This window comes from Cotesia glomerata, linkage group LG2 (genome assembly GCF_020080835.1).
Source record: "Cotesia glomerata isolate CgM1 linkage group LG2, MPM_Cglom_v2.3, whole genome shotgun sequence".
NCBI classification, from domain to species: domain Eukaryota; kingdom Metazoa; phylum Arthropoda; class Insecta; order Hymenoptera; family Braconidae; genus Cotesia; species Cotesia glomerata.
Genome location: NC_058159.1, coordinates 27,845,199 through 27,869,287, shown reverse-complemented (window position 1 = coordinate 27,869,287; position 24,089 = coordinate 27,845,199). Strand labels below are relative to the sequence as shown.

The 24,089-nt window shown below is 26.1% G+C and overlaps 2 protein-coding genes across 9 annotated transcripts in view; one reads left to right on the top strand and one right to left on the bottom strand.

The window, feature by feature from the left end:
• Positions 1-2,146: 2,146 nt before the first annotated feature.
• LOC123260126 (ubiquitin-conjugating enzyme E2 N) lies at positions 2,147-6,430 on the top strand. Of its 4 annotated transcripts, none has more exons than XM_044721084.1 (4): positions 2,147-2,347; positions 2,441-2,732; positions 4,971-5,230; positions 5,410-6,430. In XM_044721084.1, the coding sequence occupies exons 3-4, from the start codon at positions 4,986-4,988 to the stop codon at positions 5,618-5,620; spliced, it is 456 nt and encodes a 151-aa protein (XP_044577019.1). In that variant the 5' UTR covers positions 2,147-2,347; positions 2,441-2,732; positions 4,971-4,985; the 3' UTR covers positions 5,621-6,430. The 4 variants fall into 4 exon arrangements, with proteins under 4 accessions (XP_044577019.1, XP_044577018.1, XP_044577017.1 ...); XM_044721083.1 differs by having other exon boundaries at positions 2,434-2,732; XM_044721082.1 differs by having other exon boundaries at positions 2,147-2,351.
• Positions 6,431-9,968: 3,538 nt separating this feature from the next.
• The window catches only part of LOC123259981, a 44,314-nt gene continuing 30,193 nt past the window's right edge, over positions 9,969-24,089 (bottom strand). For 2 of the 5 annotated variants that reach the window (XM_044720834.1, XM_044720838.1), the window contains 5 exons: positions 20,064-20,426; positions 17,399-17,404; positions 16,875-17,309; positions 14,104-14,577; positions 9,969-12,507 (listed from right to left, as the gene is read on the bottom strand). In XM_044720834.1, the coding sequence (XP_044576769.1) occupies positions 12,436-12,507; positions 14,104-14,577; positions 16,875-17,309; positions 17,399-17,404; positions 20,064-20,426 (1,350 nt within the window). In that variant the 3' untranslated portion in view covers positions 9,969-12,435. The remainder of the gene's footprint in view (positions 12,508-14,103; positions 14,578-16,874; positions 17,310-17,398; positions 17,405-20,063; positions 20,427-24,089) is intronic. The other 3 variants (XM_044720836.1, XM_044720837.1, XM_044720835.1) reach the window with 2 other exon arrangements.

The following is a 24,089-nucleotide window of genomic DNA, read 5'->3' as shown; positions in this document are numbered from 1 at the left end:
TGAGGCTTAAAAACTGCATAGAATGCCGCCGACCGCGTAAAAATCGGTTCATTCATTCAAAAGTTATTGCGGTATGAACATTCAAAAAATAGTGTTCTATGAAACTTCTATCAGACTTTTGAGCTCAAAGAGCTCAAAAGCATAGAAAAGGTATCTTTTTGAGCTCGGAGAGCTTAAAACAACACACAGATTGTACTTTTGAGCTCGAAGAGCTCAAAAAAGCGGCCAGGTATTAACGGAATTAGCGGGAAGTTGCAGGGATGGCCTTTAGGGTCAACCGTTTTCCTAATTTTTTTTTTTAATTGCATTTGTAAAAAATTTGAAAAACTGTAACTTTATAATTATGAAAATTAAAGTAGCAGATATTTAATACTTTTAAAAATGTTTTAAAGAAGTTTGGTGGAAAAAAAAATTAGAAAATAAAAATTGTCATGTAGAAAATTGCAATTTTTTGGAAAAAATTTCTTTATTAAATAAAATTAAAAAATTGTTAAATGACAGCTGACTTTAATTTCATAAATACTTTTCTATTTTTATGAAAATAAAGTTAGCCGACACCTAAAAATTTTTAGAATTTTTTTTTAGTGAAAAAATGATTATAAAAAAATTTAAAAAAATTTTCATTTGTAAAAAACTTTAAAAACTGGCAGTGCAATTTTTTTAAAAATATTTTTTTGTTCTTATTTAATTATTAAAAAAAAATCAAAAAATTAAAAACGTCGGCTAACTTTAGTATTATCTATTTTTTGAGTTGTAATATGTAATAGCAAAATATCTTGATAATTCCAAGTAATCTATAAATAATTTTAATTTTATTTTAAAAAAGGAAAAAAAATTTCAGCTGACATTTGATAATTTTTTTTTATTCAATAAATAAATTAGTGTTAAAAATTAATAAAAGTAAAGTTAGCCGACGTTTTTAATTTTTTTTAATAATTAAATTAGAACAAAAAAATATTTTTTAAAAATTGCACTTACAGTTTTTAAAGTTTTTTACAAATGAAAATTTTTTTGCACGCCTCATAGCGCGAAGCGCGTGAGGTTGTGCTTTATACTCGACTCGTCAAGGTCAAGCAATTTTGTGATCTTTAAATGTCTCTATCACAACCATATTACACTTATACAATAATATAATTAGATGTACACAGAGAAAACACTTAAATTAAACCATATTTTACTTTCTAAAATCATTTTATGTAGCTATTTTGAAAAAAAAAAACGTTTTGAAAAAAATTTTACGTGGACGTCCTGATGTCACCCCATTTTGGATGTACCAATGATTACTCCCGAACAAATTGATTTTTCAAGACCGGACCTTTTTTATTAGTTTACGAATGCGATGAACTGGGTCCGTATTTCGTATCAGTAGCCTAGTTTACGTATTTTTTTTTTAAATTGAAATTTTATTAAAATTTATTACGGTATAACCGTACAAAGACAAACGAATTTTTCTTATTTGTCACGTGAAAACTATGGCGCCACTTGATAAAGCTAGATTTTTTTAGACTGCGTGCGCATATAAGAAGAAAAAAGGGCGCTGATATTTAAAAAAAAAAAATACTCTGTAAGAAATTACTTAATTATAATTTTCTTTTTTTTTATCAGTTACACAATTTATTTTTTCTTAAAAAATGAATGAGCGTTATGAGGCGTGCACTTTTGGATTTTCCAAACTTTTTTTTTTTATTTTTTTGCAATAATTTTTTTAATAAAAAAAAATTATGAAAATTTTTAGATGCAAAAATACATAAAAAAAACCTAATTTTTTTTTAATTCTCACCTTTGGAATTTTTGCATTTTTTCTTGTTTTAATTTATTTAAAAAAAATTCCCGCCAACGCACAAAACGTTGCAAATGATTAACAACCAAATTAGATAGTTACACTCGTAAAAACTAGATGCCTCATAGTTATATTTTTGCAGTTCCTCTCTTCTCGACGCTCCTAGTTGGTGTGCGGATCGTGAGGGAGTGCTAGAAGCTTCCATTGATCCATTAGATCCATTGATAAACCATCAAAGCAAGATGACAACCGCAATAAACTTGGAATAAAAAATAATGATAATAATAAAAAACAAAATAAGACGTCAGCGCCATCGGGAGGATGTAATACGAGAGTGCATCGCACTCATTACTCGTTCCTCATATTTCTTAAAACAAAATTCAATTAAATAATTGGATTTAAGTAAATAAATTTACCGTCAGCAATTATTAATAATTTTTTTAAATAAAATAGACACCTGAAATAGTGAATTTTATTGGAGTAAAGATAATTTTAAAAACACCCGCCACATTAAAAATCTCTTGTCATTGTCGCAATTAAAAAGTAATATCTTGTTGTCTCTTTTGTGTAAGTAAGTATATTTAGTATTACAGCACTTGTACATTTGGTTGTGTTTAGTTGTATTGGACACATATTCATTACGTTTTTGGAAGTTTCTAGGAGTGAGAAGGAGGAAGAGACGAAACGACTGAACCTGAAACTGAAAGAAAGAAAAATACTGTGCAAGTACAAGTGACTACACAATCACCATCATCAACATTCAACATCATTCGTAATACCCGTAATACAACTAGTAAACCAATATCACCACCATCATCGTGTTGTGTTGTATACTGATTGAAAAATTAATTTTTTTCATACTTGGATACTTAAATCTACTTTAATAAATAATACACCCGTCTCAGCAACTTGTAACCCGGGTTCAACGCGGGCATTATTTATCGTAAGAGAGGTATGTACCGTTCAAGTAATTTTATTTTACTAAATAAATGTTTTTTAAGTATTTTTACTATATACTTTAGCTACAATAACTCTTCCGGTTTTTTGTGCCGCTTTTATAGTCATCGGCGTCTCGCTAGCATTTTTTTCTCTTATTTTAGGTAATAATAATAAAATTGCAATTTTAAAAAAATAAATAAAAACAATCGTAAAAAATAATCTGTCATGCAAACTCGTGACTTGGTTTTAAAATTATATCCCAAAAAAAATAAATGATCTCCATTGAAAAATTTATTGGCTTTTAATGGATAACTTGACAAAAATTTTATTGTTAAAAAATTAAATGTGTATTTTAATGTTACCTAACACTACATTGATTAATTTGCATGAAAGTCATGTACTGTTTTGTTAGAGACCGAGAAAAAGTACTGAGTACTGTTATGACTTATGAGGTTAAGAATAATACATTCAATCGGTTCTTGTTTTAAGGATATTTAATATATTTAATTTTCATACAACGTTTCGCCACTTTCGCAGCTTCCTCAAGTACTACAACAGACAGTAATAATAATGACAATTTAATTATGTATAAATAGATATAAACAACTAGTAATAATTTAATTAACAGATTAAATTAAGCTAATTTAAATACACTGATAAAATTACCTCAATTACAAACATCTGTTAAATTTATGTATAATAATCTCGGCATTTATGTTTATATCTATTTATATAGAATTTAATTGTAATTATTATTAGTGTCTGTTGTAGTATCAAATATTAAATACTAGCTTACTCGCCCGCTCCGCTGGGCGCTTTATAGAATTGCATTTTTAGATCTAGACTTGAAATTTAATTCGAGTATTGTTTTGACTTGCACAGATTCCCAATTCTATCGAACTTTCAATGTGCAATCATTATAATATTCCCGTGTTTTTTTTTTTTACAAAAATGAATAATAATTGATATAAAAAAAAAAATTTGTAATGAGCATTGAAAGTTTCAGTTAAAGAAATTGCAGGTCTCATAAGTGAAAAAATCTGCCTAGTATATTAACATAACCAATAGAATTAAAAAATTTATTCTAAACAAATGACAATCGAATAGAATCAATTTAGTTACAATAAAAATTTTATTTATTTATTTATTATTTAATTTCAATGCCAAGGCAGTATAGCCAGATGGCAAAAGTATACAAAAAGAATTACAATAAAAGTACACGTATGACTAATGAAGATGTAAAATTTCAAAAATTTTAAATATTAAGAAATAATTGTTTTTCTTTAATTTGGAATATAATTATGAAAAATACAAGGAAAGTATAAAAATTGAGCATTAAAAATATAAGAGTTAAACTCAGTGGTACAAATTATAGAAGATGATCTAGAATGATAAACTCATGTAACAGAAATGTGTAAATGAATATCAAAGGTTTGAAAATTAGGATTCATTGTCTCGTTTAAAAGTTTGAAATTAAGATTCATTGTCTCGTTCACGCTTTATGAAGAATTCAAAAGTACTAGTCTTAAGAAGGGTTTATATTTTTTCTCTCTCTCGCTCTCTATTGGACAAACGAGAGTATCTCTGTCATACTTGTACAACTTATGGAATCTTAAAACGGATTTTATGCATAAATAAATGAAAATTTTCTAAAAAAGCGCTTCGCTCTTCGATGGATAATTTAATTATCTATCGAAGAGCGCAGCGTTTTTTTCAAAATTTTATCTTATTCATGAGCAAAACTCGTTTGAAAATCAACTATCAACCGCTCTTAAAAGTATTTAAGCTAAGTGAATTTGTGACTTCAAATGGTAATTCCCTCCAAATTCGGATCGCAGAAACTACGAAGGAATGCTTAAAAGTAGTAGTTGAGAAGTTAGGCATTTTAAAAGACACGTTGATTTGTTTAGCAGCAATTCTTTCCGATCTTCTGATATCTGTGGATTCTTCAACGAAGAAAATTCAATATTTCTAAGTCAAAAAAATATAGGTTCCGGATAAGTAATCATCACCATATCATATACTAAAACCTTCTCCGAAACACGCTGCATCTTATAGTGTAAGTATTATTCCGATCGGTTCAGTAGTTTTCGCAGTATAACCGGACTGAAAAACCGACTCTTCATTTATTAGTATAGATCTTTAAAACAAGAACCGATTGAATGTATTATGAACCATGGATAAGAACGTAAATAACGTTAAGAATAATTTTTTTTTTTTTTTTTCTAAGTAATTATTTTGCCTGTTATAGAATTAAATTGTAAACATGGCATCGTTGCCGAGAAGGATCATTAAAGAAACACAGAGATTGATGCAGGAGCCTGTTCCTGGCATTAGTGCCGTGCCAGATGAAACCAATGCGCGGTATTTCCATGTTATTGTCACCGGGCCAGAGGATTCACCTTTTGAAGGTGGTCTGTTTAAACTAGAATTGTTTTTACCAGAAGATTATCCAATGAGCGCACCTAAAGTTAGGTTTATTACTAAAATTTATCATCCGAATATTGACAGGTAATTAAAATTACAAAATCAATATTATAAATTAATAATGCTGTTAAGATTATAACATGAGAATATAATTTATTTTCGTAATAACTTCTTATCGCTGTTGATAAAATTAATAAATTACAAGAGGCGTAAAAATAAATTTATAGGCAGATTAAAAAACATTAAATAAATTTTTTTTTCAGGCTTGGAAGAATTTGCTTAGACATACTGAAAGACAAATGGAGTCCAGCTCTACAGATAAGAACAGTTTTGCTTTCTATACAAGCTCTTTTGAGTGCACCAAATCCGGATGATCCTCTAGCTAACGATGTTGCTGAATTATGGAAGGTAAATGAAAGCGAAGCAATTCGAAATGCCAAAGAGTGGACCCGTAGATACGCAATGGACAACTGATCTCAGCCTTGTCGTTATTATCCAGCATCCAACGTGTTGTTGCTGTTGTTGTTATTGTCATCCTCAGCAAGTTCGACAATTATCAGCGACTTAATATTGCAATTAACCTGGCACATTGGTCTTCTACCATATTCGCCACCCGTGTCCACTATTTTGCTATGCAAATAAAGATAAATTTTTTAAGACAAAGAATTAAAACAATAAACAATGCATTATGTAATAAAAACAAATCCAACAGAAGCTGAAGTAACAAATAATCTAATATATATATTTAAGGCTGTACTTTAAAGGCAGCAAGTGATGATTTTGCAACAAAATTTATAAAAATAATCGTTTGTTGTTTTCGTCCAATGCCCTATTTTTTTCTAGTTTAGATTTTAAATTTATTAAGCAACCGGAATTAAAAAATTTATTAGTTTTTTTTTTTTATAAAAAAAATTATTCCATGCAATAAAAATTGATACACTATTTTTATTTATCAATTGCATTGTTGTGCAATGTGTCAAATGTTTTGGTATAAATTTTTATCAATATATTTTTTTCTTTCATGTTTGATTGGCAGTAATACAGCTTTACTCCGGATTACTCAACTCTGCAACATACTGTACTCCACTAAAATAATTGAATAACTTAAAAAAAAAAAAAAAAAAACTTCTCAATTCTTTCACTACTTGATACTAACTTTACTCAACATTAACTTTACTCAGTAGTAATTGTATTCAATGATATCTCGACTCAATAGTATATTAGAAGTGTTGACGCGCTTTTAAAAATATCTATTCAATTTTTTTTTTGTTTAATATTTTATTCGGCAAAAATAAAACTACTTAAAATTTCTCAATTAAATTATATATAATTGAGTTAAGTTGACATTGAATAAAGTTTTTAAAACAATAGAATTTTATTTTTGAAGAATAAAATTATTAAGTAAAGTTTTTTTTTTTAATTTATTTAAAGTAAACAAATTATTAAATAAAAAAAATTTAATGAGATTTTTAAAAGCGCGTCAACACTTCTAATATACTATTAAATCAAGATATCATTGAATACAGTTAGTACTGAGTAAAGTTAGTACCTAGTAAGGTAAAAGACCCAGTTATTGACACTTACAATTTTACTCTAATTAAAAAAATAAAATTTTCTCAAAAAACCAATTATCTTAAAATTTATAATTCAAAAATTATATTTATTAATTTATTAAAGTCGATTTGTTTTAATTAATTAAAATAAAATTGCAAGTATCAATAACTAGGCCAATGTCGATAACTGGGTCTTTTACCTTGATGAAAAAGTTGGGTAAAGTTTTTTTTTTTTTTTTTTAATTATTCAATTATTTTAGTGAATCCGGAGTAAAGCTGTGTTGATTTAATATAAAAAATTATGTAGTTAAATTCAAGTATGAATTAAAAAAATAATTATATAAATGCTTACACGTGTTTTTTTTTTTTTTTAATTTAGAGAAGCACTCTAAAGCACGTTTTTTGTTTGAAAAAAAAAATACTATTATGCTTATATTTAAAATAATGACTAAAGAAATAAAACAATAATTATTAATAATTACTATAATAACAATAAAATCAGCAACAATTGATAAAGTAATTGGATTATTGGATAAAGAGTATTTAGTCTTGTATGAAAAAATAAAAATTTATCTTAATACACACGATCAGGATGGCTGGATTAAAAACGAATGAAATAAATGATATTGAATGCATTTGGTCATCGGGCCATATTCCAGGTGTACAGTATTAAGGATATTTAAATGAAAAAGAAAAAATATAAAATAAACACAGCTATGCTTATTGATAATAATGTACCCAGGTCGTAAAAAAAATTCAATTCAATAACAGTGTGGATACTATTTAAATTATTTTCTTCCGGTTTGTGATAAATCCGTGCTTTCACACCTCCTGTCCTTTTTATTGTACATAGAATTAATTAAAATATAATTATCAAGTATAGTCGCGACAGTGGTTTTTTTTTTCGTTTATTGCATTTGAAATGTCGCAAAAAAAAGTTGAAGAAAAAAAAATAATATTAATAGTAATAATAATATAATAATAATAACCATTTGATCGGTTGCTTGTCGGAATAAGATAAGACGACGTTTGCATTTATCTGAAATACTCTTCGACGTCTGATGAATTGATTGATTGTTTGAATGTTGCTTTAAAAATATGTAAACTCATCGTATTTTATAAATAAAATAAAGTAATTAATAAAATAATAAAAGGAACATATAAATAATTTAATACTATGATTTAACGAGCGAAAAATAATTAGTTGAAAAAATTCATGTAATTTTTTAGTGATTTTTTTTTTTTGAATTCAAAATTACATTTCTGTGGACTAGTATAATAATAATTATTACCATATACACATTCAATAGCTCACTGATAATTTATTAACTTATAATTATACCACTCACAAATTGATAAAGATAGTCGTGATGATTTTTTATTTTTTATTTTTTATTTTTTATTTTTATTAATTAATTATTTATTTTCATTTTTGTAGCGTGCTTTTCACGACTTTTCAAGCTACAACGCAAGCCCTAGCATGGTAATAAGATAATTATAAATTAACGCGCGGGCTTTTCAATTTATTTATAATCATTTCAGTTTGTTTATCGAGTTATTATTTAGTTTTTTTTATTATTTTACTCTTAAACATAACATGACACTGTAAATTCATTTGGATGAATTAATTAATTAGTCACTCACCCAAATGAATTTTTTTACAATTCCCAATTAACTTACGCATTAAAATTAATCGTGACTGATTTTTTTTTTCAAACAGCTTTACATAAATATTCAATTCAATTACAAATATCGCATTTTATTATTTTATTATGCATCTTTTTTTTTTATTTTAATTAATTTATTTTTTCGCATCAATTATTACTTGCTTTCTATATAGAAATTATTAACAGCCGACGTTGATTTTTAAATCATTATCATTATTATTTAATTATTATTATTATTAATTTATATTCTGTCATTCTAAATAATAAATGGAGAGGTGAGTATTGGCGCTAAGTCTAAAAAACACTTTAAACACCGATATTCATCCGCCACCATTCAACATGATGTCGTAAAAAAATTCTTTTACATATATATCTCTTCTCTTTCTTTCATTATTTATTTTTATTCTTTTACTAATGATCATTAATATTATAAATTAATAATATAGATTTATTATTATTATTATTAACTTTATATATTTCACACAAAATTAGATAAAGAGATGAGCACTGTAAAGTTAAGTGCGTATACATGACTCGTGTCAGATTATTTAAATTAAAAAATACAAATAGATAAAAAAGAAATAATAAAAATTAATAATTAATAGTTAACTTTGCAAACATACAAAAGATACTTAAAAAATATAACAGTATGATAAGCTGCACGGAAAGAACAAGATGATACTGGATTTCATTCCAGATTATATTGAAGAAAAAAAAATTCAGGTAGTAACTAGTATAATCCAGATTATAATGAGTATAATCCAGATTATAATGAGTATAATCTAGATATCACGCAGTATAATCTGGATTTTTCTAGCTACTACACAGTAAAAAATTTTGTGTTAAATATTTAACACTTTTATGTGTAAATTTAATGACACTGAAGTTAACAGACATGAAAAATTTTTTTAGAATTTTATAGCAATTAAATTGTTATAAAAAAAAATTAATTAAAAAATTCCATATGTAAAAATTAGTAAAAATTACAAGTGAAAATTTTTAGAAGCATTTTTTTATTGTTATTAATTTCTTAAAAAAATTTTTATAATTGACAGCTGACGGCTAACTTCAGTATTATTAAATTTAACATTTATTGTGTTAAATTAACGCATAAAAGTGTAAATATTTAACATAAAAATTTTGAACACAAAATTTTTTGACGCAAAATTTTTTACTGTGTATCTGACATTTTTTTTCACGACAGATATCACTGAGTATAATCTGGGATGATATCCAGTGACATCTTGTTTTTTTCCGTGTGAGCTCGGTCACAATTTTTTTTTTTTTGTTACATTATTTTTATATTCAAGCAGGTCGCGATGCAATCAGAAATAAAACGAATTAACATCTCGATAACGTCACGAGGTCTATTGTTAATCGTTATTTATTTATTCAATATGCATTAGTATGGCAAAATTCTCACGATGAAACTAATTAATAAAACGTGCATCGGTTATCAGTCAGGGTGGCTTTTTTAATGGCTTCATTGAGTATTATTTTTTACCTTTCATTACAACATATATATTTATTTATATTTAACTCCGGTCTTTTCAGCATTAATGACTAGATTTATTTTTTTCAGCCACCCACCTACTATGTAACATTTTATTTTTTTTTGATCCCATAATATACATATATATATAATCATACCGTTCGAATAATATCATAAAAGATATGGATCCCAAATTCCCATGCCAGAGTTTTCTTCCATTTTTACAAGCGCATAAATATATATTCATATTTAGTTATATATTCATGTATATATATAATATATATTTAAGTATAATCATTTTAACAATTCAAACGCACGCGTATTTTAACGTGAATTAATTAATAAATCAATATTATTTATACATTGAAATTTAAATTTTAAATCAATCACCAGATTTATTATCTACCTTCGCTTGCACCGCACTAATAATAAATATATATATTATATATGTATATAAATATGTTTATAGATTTTTTAAAAAGCCGATTGAACAAAAAGTGAAGATTTATAATTTGTTTTTGTGTTATAATTATATAAACTTACTATTAGGACTATTAGGAGCGGTATCTAAATTTCAAGAGCACCACCAGTATATTAATTTAAGATTTTTTTTTTAGTTAACAAAAAAATTTTACCTATTAAAATTTGATTTATAATTTTCTCCACCTTCAGTCTAACAATATCAATCGCGAGAAGACTTAATAATAATTATTATTTTACTGTAATTAAATAGCTCTTTATTACGGTCCTCTTTGTGTTAGAAGCTACGGGAATTACTTACATCTATATATTTATAATAATAAAAATAATAATAATAATTATTATTATTAGAAATTTAATAACGAGAATGAAGATGATAAGGCTAGGATTTAGCGTATAATACATGTGAATAAAAGCAGTACCGGCGGTTCAACGAGATCATAAATAATTCTTATCCATTGTTCTTTTTGGGCTTTTATCTTATCATTTGATTTTCTCCTTCACGAGCTTTCGCATTGTATGAAATGGAAGCTCAATGGCAATAGAATAAGTCCGGAGTCTAAATAAAATATTTAAATAATAGGATTGAGAACACATTATCAAGGATATCAATACATAACATAAGCCAAAGATTTTAAAACATCGGCTTTTACAAGATAAGCTACTCTATAAATCATTATTTAATTAATAATGTCAATATATATATTAACTTGTCTGACTGAAATTTTTATTTTTGGTGTGCTCTACGTATATCACTTTGTTATGATTATAAATGTTTATGATAATTTATTTATTTATTTATTTATTAGTTATGTTTTTCGTATCCAGTATAAATGAATAATCTCGGGCACCATATATTATTATTACTTTAAACATTAATTATCTCTCAAGCACTTAATTTATATATAAGTTTAAATGAAGGAATGTACGTAGATTTTATCTCCAAAGTGAGAATAATAATAATAATAATATTTAATACTATTAATTTATATATATTTTTTTCAATTTTATTTTTTTTTTTTTTTAGAAATAACTGCTAGATAAATTCATAAATTACGTATTGTATTCATTTATATAATATACACGTTTTTTATTTATTTGTTTCAGCCCTGCTCAAAACGGTACACGTTAAGAGCTTTGTGCTATTTATAATCATGTGCATTTCAATTAACTATCATTTTCCTTGGCGTTATTATTATTATTATTATTATTATTATTATTATTATTATTATTATTATTATTATTATTATTATTAATGTTAATATTTATTAGTGAGACTCTCTAAGTAGTCATTCACTCGATCATTCAATTTTCTTGTGATCAATGAGAGACTTCTCTTCTCTTATATATATATTTTATTTATTTATATATTTATATCTTTGTTTTTTTTTTTTTGCATAGGCTAAATATTATGCAAGGCTACTTTAAATAAATAAATCATCAACTAGTCTCTTGAGATTCAGCGATCAAGCTCAAACATTCTTAATTACATTATCTCAAGCTCAGAAAATTTGATACTGACTTTTAAATTGTAATTTGCTATAGAAAATCCCAATTCACCCGATAATTTTTTTTTTTATATCAGAGTATGATTATTATCAATAATAATTCATATATTTATATATAACATATCTATCTATGATGATGATCGATATAAATTATATATTAAGATTAAATACTTAAACATTAACATTTATTCCACTCTTATTTTTTCCACTCTCTCGTAATTTTTCGCTTTTTTATTTGCTTACTCGCTACGTGTCACTATACTTCAAATTTATGGCTTACGTAAATATTTTTTTTATATTTTTTTTTTTTTTTTTTTTTTGAAAGCTTGAGTACAGAAGACTGTTCCGGTTGACTGGAATACAAAGGTGATTCTCACCACGTTGGAACAAGCCTTTTACGGGTGATGGAGATATAGAATATACGATAGTGGATGGCGGTTGTATTGTCTTTTGCACTACATAACAAAACGACCAGGCAACTGAGAAAATTTTCTCTCCCATAAGTACTTTTGTTATTATTATCCTCAAATTTTTTATTTTCATTTGTATGAATGTTTATGTATATATACGCAATTGTATATTTATCTTTTTATATATATACTGGAGACTCCTGACCGGTCAATAGTCTAAACATAGATGTAGGCATCGTCTTCATGAGTATCTGCAACAAAAAAATTTATTTTAGTTAATAAATAATTTTAATTTGAACAAGATAACAATTAGAGCTCTTTATGGGGGATTTTTTATTTATTTTTTTAAGGTATGAAAATTAATGTTATTTATTGAAACTATCAGGTTATTTTATACATAAATTTATATTTTTCCATATTTTACGAAAGTATAACTTAAAAAGTAGCGGAGATATCAGCTGATACACATCGTAGGTTGTTTTCCGACTTAGCAGTTGGTGTGCACTATGGAAGCCACAATTTTTATCTAAAATCAATGGCATAGAAAAATTACTTTTCTTTATACAATTACGCTGAATATGAACCTCCATCATAAGCGATATTTTTATTTAAACTATTTTTCTTTTAATAAACAATGTATGAAAAAATGGTAAAAAATCACGACTTAATTTCACAGCCATCTAAAAAATGAAAATTTTTACTTTTTTTTTTGGAATTGAGGTTCATATAAAAGATACACATAAAAAAAGTAATTTTTCTGTGCCATTGATTTCAGATAAAAATTGTGGCTTCCATACTGCACACCAACTGCTAAGTCGGATGACAACATACGATATGTATCAGCTGATATCTCCGCTATTTGTTAAGTTATATTGTTGTTTAATACGAAAAATACTCATAAATATATGTATAAAATAACTAGATAGTTTCAATAAATAATATTAAGGGGGGAAATACGTGTAGAAAGACATTTTCATGCTGATTTTTTATTAATTTTTTTTAAGATATGAAAATTAATGTTATTTATTGAAACTATCAGGTTATTTTATACACATATTTATATTTTTCCTTATATTATGTCAGTAAAAAAAATTTTTCGATCGTAAAGCACTCTCTGATGCTTCGCATCATGAGTCGTGCAATAACTTAAAAAGTAGCGGAGATATCAGCTGATACACATCGTAGGTTGTCTTCCGACTTAGCAATTGGTGTGCACTATGGAAGCCACAATTTTTATCTAAAATCAATGGCACAAAAAAATTACTTTTCTTTATACAATTACGCTGAATATGAACCTCTATCATAAGCGATATTTTTATTTAAACTATTTTTTTTTTAATAAACAATGTATGAAAAAATGGTAAAAAATCACGACTTAATTTCACAGCCCTCTAAAAAATGCAAATTTTTACTTTTTTTTTGGAATTGAGGTTCATATAGAAGATACACATATAAAAAAATTAATTTTTCTGTGCCATTGATTTCAGATAAAAATTGTGGCTTCTATACTGCACACCAACTGCTAAGTCGGATGACAACCTACGATATGTATCAGCTGATATCTCCGCTATTTTTTAAGTTATATCGTTGTTTAATAATATAAATAAATATATAAATAATATAAATAATAAGAAAAATACTCATAAATATATGTATAAAATAGCCTGATAGTTTCAATAAATAATATTAATTTTTTATACCAAAAAAATTAATGAAAATCAGCATATTTAATTAAATATGCTTAAACTAAATAAACATATAAATGCTAAATAGAACTTAATTTGAATATTATACAGTATTATGCTATATTAATTAGTTATTTATCGATCGTGAAATAATAAGTTTACCTCCCCAACAGACGTAGCCAAGAGATTAACGATTTTCTCATGTGGCACAGCAACAACACTCTGATTGTTAATCTCGATTATTCTGTGGCCCACACGCACGCCACCTCTCTCAGCAATTCCACCCCTCAGTAAACTACATATTACACCATTTTGTACACTAAATCCTAGTTGATACTTAGTATCCGGCCTCTTAATCTTCACTTCAACTACCGGAGCGCATGGCACAACCGTAAGCTTAACCACTGTCTGATTTTTAGAATTTTTAATGTAAGTCTGGCACGTTGATAATGGTAATCCTACAAGTGATACTCCATTAATAGCAATTATCTGATCGCCAATGTTGAGCTGACCACAACGTGCGGCCGCACCGGCTGGCGCAAGATTTGCTATCACTACCGTAGGTAGCATCGAGCCCCATCCAGATTCTACAATCACTACACCCAGGATTTCGCCTTTTGCTTTGGGTACTACCACCTGGAATAATTTATCGTATTAATTAAAACTATCATCTCTAGCAACAATTAGCTTCATTTTATTTCCCATAATTAGCCATATCGCGTTACAGATGCCATAAGGGCGTATAATAAAAATTCTATTTTTTTTTCTAAGTCCAAAAAAAATTTTTAGTTTAGAGAAATTTTTTTTTTTTGGGAACCGACATATTTTTTCATGAAATGTGCAGAAATGTAAGAAAAAATTTATTCCAAACTAAAAATTTTTTTGGTCTTAGAAAAAAAAAATAGAATTTTTATTATACGCTCATAATTAATTTAAATCAGAATTTTGTAAACCAAAATAATGTTATGTTTTTTATTTCATTTATTTTAACATGCGACGTTTCGTCAGTTTTATGCTGACATCATCAGACACCTTAAAATTTTACATTATAAAAAACACATAGTCCTTAATTTACAAAAAATTACTGCGCATGATATTTTAATTTTTTTATTTTATTTTTTATATTTAGAGTCCGTAATAAATAAAATGAACCATATCCAATTAAATATACTAAAAACCTCGTCAACAATATTTCCTATTAAATATTAATATATAATTGTCGTATACTAATACATAAACTCATTTTAAATAAAAAACCTGAATATTTGTATGAAAAAATTGTAAAAACTGAAAATAAACACAGATATAAAACGAGAAATTGTTCTTTTATCGATGTAATATCTACTCGTACACACTCAGCAGAAAAATGTATAACTTACAAAGGCTTCAACTATTATAATAAATTACTAGACGATATAAGATTAGAAAATAGATTAAAAAGCTTTAAACAACTACTAAAGAGCTCCCCGTCTTTATTAATCCCGCCAAAATTTCTCACAATTATTTACAATTATTTCTAAAAAAAAAACATTAACATGGCCCTTTTGTCATGGTTTTTGTGTGAAAAAATATTGTACAAGAAATTATTTCTGACAATTTTTGTCGCGAGAAATTTTTGCATGAGAAAAAAGAGACGGTCACCCTACTAAAGGACTATGTTAAAAAAAAGGAAATGACAAAAAAACATTTACTTGATTGAGCATGCTATATTTGTTATAATCTGTAAACTGTTTTGAAAATTTTTTTTAACAGCCGAGACCAGTGATTGCAGTTTCAATCGGCTTAGCGAAACGAATGGAAATTTTGAAAAAACGTTTTTAGAGATAATAGATAATTTAATAAACTATTTCACCACAAAGCATTTTTTTCAAAAATTTCATTCGTTTTGTGAAACCAATCGAAACTGCAATTGCTCTGCTGTTGGAAGTGCGACAGAGATAGTTCCGTTGAGCTCCGTGAGAGCAAAGCGAGAAAAAGATGGTCTCGCCTGTTAATGTAAAAATTGAATATCAAATTGCTAATAAATAAAGATTATTATTACGAGGTGGCAATTGACCTAGAAAACCTGGAAATGTCAGGGAATTTGAAATTTCTGGAATAGTCAGTGAAAAGTCAGGGAGTTTTAACTTGGGTCAGGGAAATTTCTAGTTTATTTTAAAAAATAAACTAGAATGATGTAGAAATGATAAATTATTTCTATAGCATTCTAAAAATCGTACTGTAGATAGTGTTTAATATTAATTGATGTTATTTAATTTCTTAATTTATATTTTTTCTTTTTTGTGATCAATAATATTAAAAAAACTAAATGTATGGATAATTAATAATAAAAAACAAGTATAACTTTTCAATGATTAATGATAATAATAATATCAATTATTGTATTTTCAAAAGTTATATAAACATTTAATCGAAAGAAACTGATCTTTTTTGAATAGTTGAAAATCTGCAAAAAAGTATAACATAATTTATAGTTCCAAATTTTCACTCAATTCTGGATATTACATATGAATTCTAGCATACAAAAATTATTTTTACAATAATTTGCAATTATAACGAATATTTAAATAATAATTATTTTTTTGTAGGTTCTGGAATTTTATTTTTGATCAGGTAAAAGTCATGGAAAAGTCAGGGAATTTTGAAATTAGTGTTCAGTCGTCACCCTGTTATTATTATTACTTTCTGACGAAACGTCGCATGTTAAAATAAATGAAATAAAAAACATAATAATATTTTGGTCTACAACATTCTGATTTAAATTAATTATAGAAGAATTTAGACCTGATTAGAACAATAATACGCCCTTATGGCAACCGAGGTAGGTCCCGGAATCCATAAGGGCGTATAAAATTTTTTATACACCCTTATGGCTTTTCCCCGAGACCTTCTACCGATTTACGCCCTTATGGCATCAGAAAAGATATGTTTACCTCCTTTTGCATTTCTTTTTTGGCAAACATCTGCAGCTCATCGCCAAATATCTCCTGGGAGTTTAGAACTTCCTGGTAATCCATTTCCTTAACAAAACTGTGATCCTCGATGCCATTGGCTTTTAGAAACTCCATATAAGCAACCTGAAACGCTTGTCCAATACTTTGGGCGATAAATTGAGCTTCCTCGCTCTCAAACACATGGCAAATCATCTTTGGCGTTCTATTTATCTTTGGAGCCTCTTCCATCTCATGAGGTACAAAACGTCTTCGGGCCATCAACACTACCAAGTCTCCGATGTCCGCAATATAAGATATAGTTCTCAGTGCGTGGTCCATCATTATTTCCTTAAGATCTGTATTTAATACCATTATTTTTTCCGTCGATATAAACAAATCCACTTCCGCACTCGGTTGAGTTTCACCATCTGGTGCCTGTAAAATTTTAATTAATTCAGTTAATTAAATTCGATAAATTAGTTAACATTTTAATTTTAAATGAAATAGTTATGTTATTTACTCACCAATGCCTAAAGTCAAGCGAGCAGCATGGTAAAGCATAATGAGTTAGTTAGATGAGTTTGCTTTCAATTTGTTTCATTTAATTAGTTACATTCAATGTTATTATTTATTATTAATAAAATGATTATGTAAAATATTTAAATGATATTAATTTAAATAATATTATAATTTATAATATTAAAAGGAGTAAGTATTAAATAAAATAAAATAAATTAAGAAGAGTTACAAATGTAAATAAGTAGAGGACGATGAGCTCAGTCTTGATGAGACTTGCAAACCGTTTTCTATTTCGTACATAGAGTACCAGGCTAAACATCAAACAAGTGTACATATATATTTATGTTTTCATTTATTCATATTTTATATTTATATATACATATATATAAAGATTGTACTTTACATATATGTACATACATATTTTTGTGTGTGTTTTATTTTTTGGTATATTGCTAGCGCATAAATATAAATTAATTACCATGTGAAGCGTGTCTAAAATTAGTCTCGATTGCAATGCATATATATTAATAATAATAGTAACAATAATAGTTAAAAAATAAGAATAATAAAAGCATTCACTTTACAACATCAAAGCGAATAAAGTGCACTCATATCACCATTATCATCATCAATGACCATCATGTATTGTATAATAAAATAAAATGATAAAATTATCCAAACCGGTAACTCAGTGTACTATTATTGAACTCGGTTTGCAGTAAATCGAGAAGAGTCATTTTAGTAAAGAATTTAATATTCAAAATCACCCTCTCTGATATTTAATTAATGTAATTGTTGGATTAAATTAAACAATATTAAGTGATTTTTTAAATTAAATCTTTTTTGAGATTTCATTAAATCCAGGATTAATTCATCAGCATTATTACATTTTTAATAAAAATTTGTTTTTTAAAACTCTATATGGAGTTTTTTTCTTGAAATTTCTTCTTAAATTATCTATATTATTGAGAATAAGTAAAATTTTGTGACCAGTGTATTTATATAATGGGTTTTTATGGTTAAATTTGGTATCGTTGAAAAGTCTTGACCTGGAGTTGTTCCTTTTCATGGTTTCATTCATGGTTTCATATCATTCTCACCAATAATCAATTTATAATGATAAGTATTTAGGCTGCATTTGAAAATGTTCTATCTCCAGATACACAATTAAGAAATGACCTTATTTCTTGTGAACCATTGACATTTTTAAAGATATAAGCTCATTTCGATGTTACACTCATCAACACCTTTCATTTAAGTACCCACATCATATTTTCATATATTTATATGTATCATATATATGTATATATGAAAAATATATCAAAATGCATGTGGGTACTCAAATGAAAGCTCTTGATGAGTGTAACATCGGGATGAACTTATATCTTTAAAAATATCAATAATTAAGAAATGATCTTGTATTCTGTCAACTATTGACATTTTTAAAGATATAAGCTCACCTTGACATTACACTAATTGAGATCTTTCATTTGAATACCCACATCAATTTTTTATATATTTATATATTTCACAAATACCATATATATAAAATATATAAAAAATGTTATGTGGGTATTTAAATGAAAGGTCTCGATGAGTGTAACATCGAAATGAGTTTATATCTTAAAAAATGTCAATAATTAAAAAATGACATTGTATCTTGTCAACTAATGATATTTTTAAAGATATAAGCTCACCTTGACATTACACTAATTGAGACCTTTCATTTAAGTACACACATTATTTTTTCATATATTTATATATATTATATATATGTATATATGAAAAATATATCAAAATGCATGTGAGTACTTAAATGAAAGCTCTTGATGAGTGTAACATCAGGATGAGCTCATATCTTTAAAAATGTCAATAGTCAAGAAAATATATTGCAATTTAACATAATTAAGAAAAGACCTTGTATCTTGTGAAATATTGATATTTTTAAAGATATAAGCTCACCCCGACATTACATTCATCGAGACCTTTCATTTGAGTACGCACATAAATTTTTTATATATTTATATATTATATATATATATATATGAAAAATACATCAAAATGCATGTGGGTATTCAAATGAAAGCTCTTGATGAGTGTAACATCAGGATGAGCTTATATCTTTCAAAAAATCAATAGTTAAAAAATTACAGTGCAATTTAACAAAAATCATTATTTAATAAAGCAAAATTTTATTTATTTATAGTTCACAAATCACGGCAGTCACATAGTGCTAGTTTTATTTTAAAAAATTATATGTAAGAATTTCAGTTTTGATTTTTAACAGTTAAATTTTTATTACAAATGCAATAATGTTGATTTATTAATAAAATTTCAGATTTAAAAAAATCTTAGATGAGAAAATTATATAAATGTCAATGAAGAAGAAATCAACATGCCAAACTCAATCAGAATAAAACAAACAAATAAATAAATAAATATATAAATAAACAAGCAATTATTGTTTTTTAAAATAAAAATATAAAAAACAGAGCGAGCACTAATAATAATAATAATCATAATAATTAGTAAGGATACTCGAAGAATAAAGCCACGGGAAGAAAAAATAAACTAAACAGTAAGTTGGTTGTAAAATAATAAAAAATAATAAATAAATAAGTAATTGAATTAATCAGAGATTAATTATTATTAGGGACAAGCTGAGCGGACCTTTATCTTAGTGACAGCTTCTTCAACCATGTGCTTCTTAAGACGCTTACGACGTTTGCGTCCCCCTTCCTCTTCCACCTCGACCGAACCGAGAAAATGTAGTCTGAAAACGGTGGATGGACCGATCGAGCCGCCGATCGGGGCCAGCTTTCCTGACGACGAGGTCTGGGATGATGATCCCAATTGCTGGGTCTCCACCTGCGGCTGGCCCCCACCGGCAACATTCCCTATCAGTTCTTCACTCGAGTCGCATTCATCCTCGTCAATGCTGCCCTGGGAGGCGACGCTGCAACGGCCATAGCCATGCTGCCCGCTCCCATAGTTTAAGAGCGACTGAATCGGCACCGGCTCCGGGAGGACATCCTTCACCGAGTCGCACGCGCGCGCCAAACAAACAGACAAACAGAAAGGCTCTGCTAGTCACATTGCCAATAGCATCACCAAAGGAAACAAGGCAATGAGCCAAGGCTTTTTATTACTTTTATTAATCGTTATCAATTTTTTTTTTTTAAATTTTTTTTTTCGTCTCTCTTATGCTTCTATAAATTTTTTATCGCCTCAAAATTAATTGGACAATCGCAATAAGCGCTATTTAAAATTATTTATCAGTTGAAAAAATTTTTACTTCATCATTTAAGCAATTACAGCTGCCCAATTTTAAAACACAGTAACTGCAAAATTTTTATACTTGATTTTTTTAGTATTACTGCATTTTTTTTTTTTATAATTTTTAGACCTTAATTTCAAGTAATTTTTCTTAAAAATCGGGGTGGCAATTGACCTGGAAAATCTGGAAATGTCAGGGAATTTGAAATTACTGGAATAGTCAGTGAAAAGTCAGGGAGTTTTAACTTGGGTCAGGGAAATTTCTAGTTAATTTTAAAAAATAAACTAGAATGCTGTAGAAATAATAAATTATTTCTATAGCATTCTAAAAATCGTACTGTAGATAATGTTTAATATTAATTGATGTTATTTAATTTCTTAATTTATATTTTTTCTTTTTTGTGATCAATAATATTGAAAAAACTAAATGTATGGATAATTAATAATAAAAAAAAAGTATAACTTCTCAATGATTAATGATAATAATAATATCAATTATTGTATTTTCAAAAGTTATATAAACATTTAATCGAAAGAAACTGATCTTTTTTGAATAGTTGAAAATCTGCAAAAAAGTATAACATAATTTATAGTTCCAAATTTTTACTCAATTCTGGATATTAGATATGAATTCTAGCATACAAAAATTATTTTTAAAATAATTTGCAATTATAACGAATATTTAAATAACAATTATTTTTTTGTAGGTTCTGGAATTTTATTTTTGGTCAGGGAAAAGTCAGGGGATTTTGAAATTAGTGTTCAGTCGTCACCCTGAAAATATTTATGTTAAAGTATTTTCTATTTATAAATCAAATTTTTTATCAATTTGGCGGGCAAACTTTTTTTTAATAAGAAAAATTTATAAAAATCTTAAATTTGTCAGTTACTGTGTTTTGAAATTGGGCAGCCGTAATGATCAAGTATAAAAATTTCTCATTAAATTTATTTATTTTTCTATAATTAAATTTTTAATTAAAATTTGTCTATTTTTAAATAAACAGGTAATTTTATTTTTAAACACGTTGATATCGTTGTAATTTAATGAGAAATCTTTATGCGTTGTAAATGTCTGTGTCAATGTGAACTAGTTTTAAAATTCTAAAAAATAAAACCAAAAAATTTAATTACAAATTTTTTCAACTGACAAATAATTTTAAGCTTTTAAAATAATTATGAAGCTCTAATTTTAAATAATATTTTTTGTTAAACAAAAAAAAATATTGCTTGAAATTTAATATTTAATAGCAGCAATAATAAATAATAAGCCGATAAATTTGAGCTATTTGTTATTTTAAATGCTTTAATAATCTAAAATATAGAAAGTATAGAACCGTTATGCATTATTATAAAAATAGCTTTGCAAGATGCAATTTTAAATACTTATTTAAATGCCTTAGCATATTTGCACAATATCTACTCAATTATAATTATAATCATAATAATAAACATATAAATTATTGTTCTAGCTTAAAAAAAAAAATTAATCAATTATACAGATTTCCGTAGCATTACGTGATTTATATAATTGCCACTTGAATTATTTTGTTTTTCATGCCAATAAATAAGAATGATAATTATTATTTTTTTATAGTAAGAAAACAATAATCTAATACAATTATTTATAAAAAATGATTTTTTTTTTGTTTCGTTATTTTTATTTTAAAACACAACGACGTGTGTATGTGTGCAATTAAGCATATCGTGAAAAAAACATTTTATTCATTACTACTATACGTTAAGAAATAAAAAGACCTAAATTACTGGCAAGCATATTTGAGAGCAGACGAACGGCATTTAAACAAAGAAAAATTATAATTATAAAAATAATCATAAATGTTGATAAAAAATAAAATTAATGTTGATATTTAAAGAGATTAAAAAACAAAAAATATGAAAAGACTTGAAAATAAATGAGTAAAAAATTTTTTAAAAATAATAATAATAAAAATAATTAATGAAAAAATAATAATAATAAAAGACCGACATAACAGACAGACAGACACATAAAAAAGATTACACTGAGAAGATGACAGTGTTCGGTGGTCGGGTGGTGTTCGTGATGTGAGGAAGGGGGTCGCTACACTGAAACATTCAGGCCTCTTTGCATAGACGGCCGTCTCACAATTAATTTATATGTATAATATATATAATAACAATAAAAATAATAAATATAAAGATAATTATATATGTAAATAGTAATTATAATAAATCAAATTAAAAAAATAATATAAATAAAAAAACTGTCAATAAGAATCGCCGTTTAGACTTTATTTTTTTTACTCAGCGTGGCTCCGTCTTCAATAAATTTTTCAGCTAATTTAATTATAAATTTTTTAAAATAATTATTACACAAGTCATTCTGGTAAATGCACTAACTAACTAAGTCAATCCACAACTTAACTATTTTGTTAATATTTTTTCGACTAATCTATTAATTATTTATATATAGTAAAATTTAATTATTTTATAATAAATATGGAGCGTAATAATTGATCTCTATTTTAACACTGAGCAAATGCAATGTCTAAACTGATGATAATATTTAATTATTTGCCAATATTTTTAAGAAGAACGTCTTATGCATAAAAATTAATTTAATTAATTTACATAAATAAAAATATAAATCTACAATCTACAGATATTATTTTTAAAAATAAAACTAGACGATCTTCTTAAGTAAAATTCATTCTCGAAAATCAATTGGCTCAACTAAAAGTAATTTAAAAAGAAACATAAAAATATATTACCGACTATTTTCATAATAACAATCTAATTATTTAAAAAAAAAAAAAAAAAAAAAAAAAATTGTCATTCACTATTTCTGCAAATAGTCGGTATTACTCTCTAAGTGAAATTATTACAGCTTTTCAAATATATTGCAATAATAATAATAACAATAATAATGATAATAATAATAACGATAAATACTAGTATATATTTATGTATAATTATTACACTTAATATTTTAAATTAAACGGCAAATAAAAAATCAGTGTTAAGCATTCATTGCATGCTGAATTTACTTTTTAATTTAATAATTAAAAATAAAAATATAAAAATAAATAAACAAATAATTAAAACATTTCACTGATGAAAAATTATACAGCAACCGAGTATGTATAATTTACGTAATATATATACACATTAGTACGAGTTGGAAAATTTTTCACAGGTGTTACGAATACTAAAATTTATTTAAGAAAACAAATAATATATATAGATATTGTAATAATAATAAAATATTAATAAATCTAATAATCAATCAATTAGTACAATTATCCAATAATTTTGCCGTTTGATTTATAATTATAATAATTACAATAATTAAATCAACAAGCCAACAGAGAGCTTAAACCAAGTGACTAGTTTCCATCGAGAATGAATTAAATATTAATATTAATATTATTAATAATAATA